The sequence below is a fragment of the Xenopus laevis genome, chromosome 2L (genome assembly GCF_017654675.1).
Source record: "Xenopus laevis strain J_2021 chromosome 2L, Xenopus_laevis_v10.1, whole genome shotgun sequence".
In the NCBI taxonomy this organism is placed as follows: domain Eukaryota; kingdom Metazoa; phylum Chordata; class Amphibia; order Anura; family Pipidae; genus Xenopus; species Xenopus laevis.
The window spans coordinates 27,947,585-27,956,949 of NC_054373.1; the positions used below are offsets into that span (position 1 = coordinate 27,947,585).

The 9,365-nt window shown below is 41.7% G+C and overlaps 1 protein-coding gene across 3 annotated transcripts; it reads right to left on the reverse strand.

Moving 5' to 3' along the window:
* Window positions 1-443: 443 nt before the first annotated feature.
* LOC121399821 lies at window positions 444-8,353 on the reverse strand. Of its 3 annotated transcripts, none has more exons than XM_041581622.1 (2): window positions 8,255-8,353; window positions 444-2,037 (listed from the first exon to the last, which is right to left on the reverse strand). In XM_041581622.1, the coding sequence occupies exon 2, from the start codon at window positions 1,913-1,915 to the stop codon at window positions 536-538; it is 1,380 nt and encodes a 459-aa protein (XP_041437556.1). In that variant the 5' UTR covers window positions 1,916-2,037; window positions 8,255-8,353; the 3' UTR covers window positions 444-535. The 3 variants fall into 3 exon arrangements, with proteins under 3 accessions (XP_041437556.1, XP_041437555.1, XP_041437557.1); XM_041581621.1 differs by lacking the exon at window positions 8,255-8,353 and adding an exon at window positions 2,594-3,974; XM_041581623.1 differs by lacking the exon at window positions 8,255-8,353 and adding an exon at window positions 2,594-3,974 and having other exon boundaries at window positions 846-2,037.
* Window positions 8,354-9,365: the final 1,012 nt, after the last annotated feature.

Genomic DNA, 9,365 nt, shown 5'->3' on the forward strand with positions numbered 1-9,365 from the left:
ACTTGGCTAGGAACCGCTGGAACTGCACAATGAAGCAAGAGCTGTCTGAATATAACATGTAGCCTAAGATTTAAGCAAATGTATGATTATAGTGAACTTAGGTTTCAAAATAAAGCAAAATAAAGCATTACAGAGAGATAATAAAAGGAAATCATTGCATAGAGATAATGAGACATAGTAATAATCATCCTGAGTAAGATAATACTGATATTGTAAAATAATACTGAGTACATTAAGGTTAAAATTCAAGTTAGATTCAAAAATACCATGAAATTAAGATAAAAATGAAAATAAAAGTCAAAAATGAAAATATTAAAATTTTTAAAAGTTTTTTTTTTTTTTTTTTTTAAGATAAAAGTTAAAAAATGTTAAAAAATGTAAAATAAAAGTTAAAATGTAAAAATGTAAAAATGAAAATTAGTAAAAATGAAAAATACTAAAATGAAGCTAAAAATGCTAAGATCCCACTTTTTTTTTTTTTTTTGGTCAAACCTCCCCTATAAGGCTGAGAAAAGTTATATCTTATAAATGTAAATCAAAGTAGAGCAGAAGCTGGGGAGGAGGTACAGCGGCTTATGGCACATATCATTACTTTAACAACAAGATACAGGCCAAGAGCCAAAGCTAAAATAACTAGGATGGGTTTAAAGAAACTTCCAAGGAAATCATTTAACCATCCACCAATATTACCTAACCATGTAAAGGGATTAAAACCATTTTTTGAAATATCCCTGGCTTGTTTTTGCAATTCGAAAACCTTGGCCATATGAGATTCAACCAGCGATTTAGAGTCATTAATGTAGGTACAACATTCTTCTCCTACTAAAACACAGACTCCACCTTGTTCTGCTAACAAGAAATTTAGGGCCATTCTATTCTGAAGGGCTACTTTACGAATCTGAGCTAGTTCTACATTAATTGCAAGGACCGATATTACAGTGTTGTTAATCATGCGGTCAAGAAGGGAAGCATATTCATTAAGGCGAGCCATCATTTCTATTCCCCAACCTGTCCAGGCAGGGAAGAAAGCCCAAGCCTTATCTTTATCATTAAACAGTTCCCTTTTCTGTATCTTAAGGTTTAAAACAGCGGATGAGTGTGTATCAATAAGTGAGGTAGCAGATAATTCTGTTCTAGTTCTAACAGCTGGGATTACATTTCCTATAGTACATCTACCTTCGGCTCCCATGGGCAACCATGCATAGGCTTTCTTACCACAGATGTAATAAGTCCCTGAAGGAAGCACCATGGGGCGGTGAAAACCCTGATTTCTAATCTGAAGTGTTAAAAATTTTATGTTATAGTGAGCAGGACCATCTATATAATCTAAATCCCATTCTAAACTCTTATTGGCCCAAGAAAGGCAGGGCTCAATAGTAGAAGATACTTTTGTTTCATCAACACAATGTGCATATGTGGTGGCTGCTTCATAATGTGTGGGGACCTGAGTAATATTTAAATCGGTTGAGTTACATGTAGTTTCTCCTATAAGGATTTTAGGAATCCTTATTTGTTTACCATTAATGGTCACCCGTGTTTTCCTACTAAAAACAGTGAAACATACTGAAGGATGTCGTACTATTCCTGCCAAAATAAGAGCTGGGGGTGCTTTCATTATTTCATCACCTTTACCAGAAATTTCCCTATATTTAGACAATTCTGGATCAAGAGTTGAAAAGTCCATCACATATCTGTCTTCAAAATCAGTCCATGTAAAGGGGACCCCAAGGATAGGGGTACCGAGGCTGTGAGTAGGAATATGTGAGCAAACCCAACAGTCAGTCTTATTTTCAATCATGGCAGCAGTACTGTGCAGTTTTAAAAGTTCATTGTCAGCCCATAATGCTGTTATGGGGGTGGAGAGGAAGTAGGAAACACAGAAGGACAAGGCAAGCAGTCTCGAAGATGAATCCATGTCCCGTGGTTTTCAAGTAATACGGCAGTGGGGGAGAGCTGTTGTATTTTAAAAGGACCGGAATATATAGGTTGGTCCCAACGGCTACGAGTAAAATTTCTCTTGTAGACTAGATCTCCGACCTGAAAAAGAAAAGAAGGAGTGACAACAACAGGTGCCTTGGAAATATTCACTTCAGACATTTGATGTGCTAACTGGAGGCACCGTATGAGATTGTATGGGCTGTCAGCATTAGGAAGTGGACGTGTACTGATTGTGTGGATAAGAGACATACGTCTACCGGTAGTGATTTCGAATGGGGTAAGTCCACAACGCCTAATAGGATGGTTGCGGAGTATGAACAATGCAGCTGGGAGACATTCCAGCCACGAGCCATTTGTGGCAGCTGTCAATTTTCTGAGTTGTGTCTTTAAGAGACCATTAGCTCTTTCCACAATGCCATTGGAGGTTGGTTTGTACACAGACACGTACCTCCACTTGATATCAGTACAATTTGCAAATGTCTCACAGAGTTGATTTTTGAAATGGCTTCCATTATCCGAAACAATAGATTTAGGAATCCCATGTCTGGGAAAGATTTCATTGTATAGATTATCAAATACAACCAGAGCTGTTTCCTTCCTACATGGAAAAGCTTCTAACCATTGAGAGTATGGGTCAATCATGACCAAAAGATACCTGTATCCTTTGCAAGGAGTTACCATGTCCGTGAAATCGATATGCCATTCTCTGAAGGGGCCAGCAGGCCTTGGAATCGCTCCAGGAGGAATCCTTGGAGTTTGATGACTGGTGTTGGTAAAACAAACATTACAAGTATTGACCACAGCTTTACAAATATCTTTTAAATCTGGGCACCAGTACATTTCCCTTATAGTATTGATCAAGTCATTTGTTGGCATATGTGACCCGTAGTGTAACTGGTGGGCCAATAGGTGGCACTCACCTATGGGTAATGCTGGTACACCTGAAGGGTGCATCCAAATATATGGAGGCTCATTATTGTGATAGTAATGAGAGCACTCATTAGCCACCCATTTGTCTGTTTCTGCACTAGTGGCACTTTCTTGCATTACTCTGATGGGTGCAAAAGGGTTAGAAGTGGAAAGATATTTCTTAGCTCGTGTTTGTACAAAAATGGTTAGTGGGTTTGTGGTTTGTTTTGCTAGTTCGTCAACTATCTGATTGCCGTATGCGACAATATCTGTGACATTATGTTGGTGTGCTTTTACCCATTCACAGGATGTTTTTAAACCTTTGTTGTGTCTTTCCTGTAGTACTTCCATTATAGCAAGAATCGTGTCATGATGTTGTAGTGGGGTTCCTTTTCCTGTAACAAAACCTCTCTTGTGCCATTTAGATACATTTGTATGTATGGTGGTAGTGACGTAAGCTGAGTCTGTATACAGAACTCCGTTTTGTCATTCATGAGCCGGAAACCTTCTAAGGCGGCGGCTATCTCTGCTAATTGGGCTGATGTATCTGGTGGTAATGCATATTGTTTTTTCTGTATAATTTCTTTGGTGTCAGGATCTATCTGACACACGGCAAAGCCCGTATGTGTTTCTGTCTGTGAACCGTCAGAGAAAATTACAACATGTGACGGTGGTAAATCTGTTACTGGGACAATACCCATAAAGGGACGTTCCTCTGGAATTTCCTCAGAGGTACAATCATGGTTCTCAGCCGAGAACAACAATAAATCTTTAAGATTATTGAAAGGATTAGTTGGAGGCATTCCTTTGAAAGAAATGTGACTTCGTAGGAGCACAGCCGTGCATTGTCCTACGCGTGCAGGCACAAAGTGTAATGTATTACTTTTGAGTAGTGCTGGCACGTCATGTGAGGTGTATATGGTAACACTGGGAACAATTACATGTGAATAGAGTTTTTCTACAGCTGCTGCACAAGCACATATGTTACGTTCACAAGAAGTGAAAGCTTGTTCTATGGGTGTAAAAATTCCTGAAAAGTGTCCTATAATACATCCCTCTTGTTGGGTGGCTACTGCCGCCCAACAGATTGCGTTTGCAAAAACGTACATGTAGATAGGCTCACAGCTGTTCGGGCAAATGGAGTTGTGGGGCCTGCAAAATATCAGACATTAGACATTCAAGAGCTGTAGAGTCAGATTGAGACAGAGAGACAGAAGCATAGCCAGGAGGATTGCCTTTGAGGTATTTTCTGAAAGGAAGTATGCGAGAACTGTAAGCAGGAATCCATAAGCGACAGAAGTTAAACAAACCCAAAACACTGCGTAATTCTTTGACTGAGGTAGGTAAATGCATACGTTGGACATCAGTGAGCACCTGGGGGCCCATGAGTTTGGCTCCCTTGCTAAGTGTCATGCCTAGAAAAGTAACTGAGGTTTGACAAAATTGCAGCTTTGAACGATTGACCTTGTAACCACATGTATGCAAATGCAGAAGTAAGGCACAAGTGTAGTGTTGGCACAGTTCAGCAGTGTCTGCAGAAAGCAGAAGGTCGTCAACATACTGTATTAGAAAAACAGAAGTAGGTAAAAGGTCAGTGAAAGTTTGCAGATCAGTCGCGAGTACACGGCTGAAGATCGAGGGACTGTCAGCTCCGCCCATTACGAGGCGGGTCCACTGGTAACGGTTATTGTTGTAGGTGAATGCAAAAAGTGGTCTGGATTGTTGAGATAAAGGAATGCAATAAAATGCTTGGGATAAATCCAAAACTGAATTATATTCCTTTAAGGGGTTGTCTTGTAAGAGAGTGGCAGGGTTGGCAACAACGGGGAACTCTGCTGCGACTACTTCATTTAACTTCCGTAAGTCATGGACTATACGGTAGGAGCCATTTGGCTTCTGTACTGGGTACAAAGGAGTGTTATAAGGAGAGTCGCTTGGTTCAATTATGCCGTGTTGCAAAAGTAGGTTAATTTCATCTGCCACACCCTGAATGGACTGGGCTTTAAGTGGGTACTGTGGTACCTTGGGGCCATCACACCCTGGACGTAAATTAATTTGCACCTCTTCAACTGAAACGGCCTTACCAAAAGGTGACTCGGGTGTGGCCCAGACTGCTTTAGGTATATCTTCAAATGGATCAACTAAATCTGCAGGAGAAGGGACAGTAGTTGCAAACAATACAGTTGGACATGAGACAGCAAAATCAAGAATGATGTTAGCTTTGGTTAACAGGTCTCTGCCTAGCAAATTGACAGGACATGCAGGTGCATAGACAAAAGCATGTAGACAAGTGATATTCCCAATTGTCACTGGAACTGCAGAGGTTAATTGGTTTAGCTGAGGCTTACCATCAAATCCTGTAGTGGAGACTGTTTGGGAAGAAAGGGTTAAACCAGCAGGAAGTAGAGAGAGAACAGATACTGTAGCACCTGAGTCAAGCAAAAAACATGTAGGCATTTCTGCTATAGAAACAGTGAGAAAAGGTTCTTCAGTGGACATGGGAACCCGTAAAAGCATAGACAGTCATTGAGATTGGTTCCTGGGTGGAGACCAATTAGGAAAAGATTGAACATTGGAATTGTTGCGAGATTGAAAGTTAGATTGAAAGTTAGGAGAGTTATACTGATTGCCAAATCGTTTTGGACTACGGCATACACGGGCATAATGTCCTGGCTTGTGACAGTTAAAACAGACACCCTTGGGTGTGTTATTAGCTTTAAAAGCACCAGATGTCCCTCTATTAGGGTTGTTAAATTGACCACCGGACTGAACATTTGCAAAAAAGGTAGGGAAATCTTTTAAAAATTCCCTAAAAGAATAGGACTCAGTGGTGGGTGTTGGTTCTGGTGTTTGTTCTGCGGGCTTGCTTTCGGGCTTGATTTCTCCCTCTTGGAGTTCCTTAATTTGCAAGGACATGAGTTTATGCTGGGTGTTTTTGAAATCCTTCTCAGCCTTTTTACTATCTTCCTCATAGATTTTATGGTAGTGAAGGATATGAGTATAAATCTCCTTCCATGATTTGGCATCTAAGCCGACTATAGCATCTAATTTTTTCTGTAAGGCGGCTGGGAAACCTTTACGGAGGGCCTGATAAACAAGTGGCACTACATTTGGTTCGTAAGGATCCATTCCTGTTTCTTGTGCCCATTGATCTAAGAATTCTGAAATGTGTTTAGTTATGTATGCACTTTCAGGGAGAGAAGTATTCATTAGTTTCCCGAAATCCTTGTGAGTGGGATAACAAACTCTGAGAGCTGCAAAAATTCTAGGTCTGTAAGGGTTAAATTCAGCTCCGTCATGAGAATCTGAGGACAGAACAATATGAGGAAGACCTGCCTCGTTCCATATGGACTGCGCTGAGCGTCCAAGAATTTGAGCTAGTAATGCTTTTAGATCGCCTAAGCATAGAGACATGCCGGCAGTTAGTCTTTCAAATTTAGATATCCAGGGGTCTGCCCCCCTTAACAGAGGCGGCAGAGCCCTGATTATCCCTTCCACATCGGCAAAGTTCCAAGGGACATATTTAAGTCCTTTGGTAGTATGCATAAGAGGATACATCTGTTTGGGTGAGGGTGAGACAATGTTAGCAAGTGCTCTCAGATTTTCATATTTCTCCCAAATGCTAAGACCATTAATCATGTATTGTCTATCCCAATTTGGATCTCCCATGCCTCCTCGGATACAGAGGCGTGCTGTATTCAAGTTACGGGTGTCCAGAGCTCCCTCTCTAGGAAATGGGGTAACATTAGGTTTTAAAGATTCTGACCAGCCGGCCAGATTGTCAACCCATGGATCTACAAAAGTGCTATCCCCCCCTTCTCCTCGGATTACTACATCCTTTGGGGAGAAGGAATTTTGTTTTGGAGTGGTGTTTTTTGGTCTTGTAACAATAGTTGCCAAGACTCTAGTTGTCGGGATTTCTGCATCTTCTAATATGGGCATTTCATCCTCTTCCTCGTCAAAAGACATGCTAGCGAGAGGTGTATGTTCCCTGACTTCAGGGCAATTTCTCGTAGGAGTCTGAAAACCCTGACGAGGAGGTGCTGTGTTAACGGGGGTTTGGTGTGCAGCATCCTCAATAGGACAAAAGGGGTTGGTTTTGCTAAGCTTAAGACGCCCTGAGACGTCTGCCCAGAATGAGTCCTCATTACTGGCATGTGGCACTGTCTGCAAGTTTGTTGGTGGGGGAAGTGCCGGGGCAGTATAGCCCTGTGCTACCCTAGGATTGCCAATAGGCGTGTTTAGGGCAGTCTGTAATTGCTCCTGTGCGTCCATGTTAAGGACGGGATATAATTTGGCTGAACTCGGAGCAGTGTCTATGTTGGCTTGTTCAGCTGGGGCATATGCAGGTGGTTTTTCTGGGTATTTCTGAGCATATGCTTGCCAGATATCATGGCATGCGGTATGTGCTATTAATTCTTTGCCCTTACATTTAACATTGATCTGTTTTAACAGGCTAGCTAGATCTGTAGGGAGAATGCTGCAGTTTTCTGGCCAGGAAAACGTGGCATCCTTACTTGTACCCCACTTAACCCATGCTTTGTGACATGTTACAAGAGCCTTACGACATAAGGGGTTTTGGGCACACACCTTAGCCAGAAGTTCTGGGGGAGGTTTAGGTTTAAGCATATTAAACATATCGCCTCGAATAGTAAATAAGAAGAACCAAATTTAACAAGGCAAAAAAAATAAGATTGCTTCAAACGCTAGGTTGTATTTGGAAGAATTACTATCCTCTTCTGTTGAAAGCATAAGAAATCTCCCTAACAAAGAAAGTGGGAGTGTGTCTGTAGTGTTTTTACAGTGTGGGACTTACAAACTGAGTGTAAGGGGAGAAAGTAGATTTGAAGCTGCAGATGTGTGACACCTAGATGCTGCTAGGGCTCTCTTTTGACATATGCAGATTCAAACAGACAGGAAAGTGATTCACACACCACACACTAAAGAATTTCCTTCAGAAAACCTAGTTTTCCGTTTTCTGGCCTGTTAGGTCGCCCTATAAACAGAAACCGCAGAAAAAACTCCTAAACAGCAAGCAGACTCTGAAATAGAGTCACGGATTCCCTTATGGACACTATCACACAGTTTACAATTAAACTAAAGTTATTCACGCACTCGGTTGATTCCGGAGGGTGTGGGTTCCAGTTTCAACCACAATCATTCAATCACAACAGTCAGGGATCCTTTGTCATTCATACATCAACATGCATGTGTAATTGCTATGACAGAATTTTTTCTTCTTAATCTAACTGCTCATGATAAGGAACTAGGTACATACAAATTACAAAAACAGTAAGGAAAAAAGCGTATTCCTATCATGAACGGCAGAATATCAGAACTGGTTAGTACAACACTTAACACAATAATAAGCAGTAAAAATAGACTAGAAAATTACATTTATGCTCACCTTATATCAGAGCCTTCCGCGCGGGTATCATTCATCCATGAGTAAAGCTTCACGGGTAGTCTCCTGTCACCTGTAGAAGCAGGAGCTCTCTTCTCAACTTGCCTGAAGATCCGACTGAAAAACGTGGGCGTCCAGCGTCCAGGAATATCACGTCGGCGGGTCACCAAATGTTGATATGTTTCTACCTCTATGACCTCGTACGTAAAGCAAAACCACGAAATAGTGCAAGTTCAAAATACAATGAGGTAGTTTATTGTGTCCAAAATACAAGACAATAGGTTTTGCCTGGGGAAGTAGTCGTGTGTCACCTGGGTGGTACCCGAATGCTTTCCAAGGATACTCCCATATAACATAAGTTTATATACCCATTTTGATGTCATAGATGGTGGTGATAACAAATGTGAGTATGCCAATACCATACATAGTCTGACTCCTCCTTGTACAATTAATGTCTAAATGATTTACTTAGTCTTACATGTTAGCAAAGGAATGTGGTAACATACTGTGCCTAGCTCCAACGGTCCACAGCCTCGCAATCAGCTATGGCTAACCAAGGCCATTGTGATATTTCAAGTAATTCGAGCAGCACGTCTGCAGGAGGGGGCCACACCAGACAGACTGGCGTTATGCTAACACTCTGGAATTTAAGTAACAGAGTGATGATCTTTTGTTTGTATGGCCTAGTATAAGCTATATGATTGACCATTGTCCACAGTAGACCATATGTCCTTGTAGTCCATCCTGCCTTAGGCCTTATAGCGTTATGGCGTCGTAGAGGGCGGGGGTGACAAATATCAACCCTCTGACACTAGCCATTCGTCCGTCATAGGAATTGGACCGTTCCCGATATTTTTATATTTACAAAACCAATGGGGGTGTGGTTGGGTGGCATACTGCCTCCTAAAATCCTGCCTTTGTGGCCTTTCCACAAATCCGGGCCTGCCCTCAAGTCTCTGATTGGTTATTGCCTGGTAACCAATCAGTGCAAAGCAGGAAGTAGTGGTCTGGCTTGTAAAAGCTTAACCTGGTGGTCTAGTGGGGGGACAGCAGGGACGCCTGCCGGCCCCTCGGCGGGGAAGCCTGCCGCGTCTTCTTTCTTCCCGGTCTAATT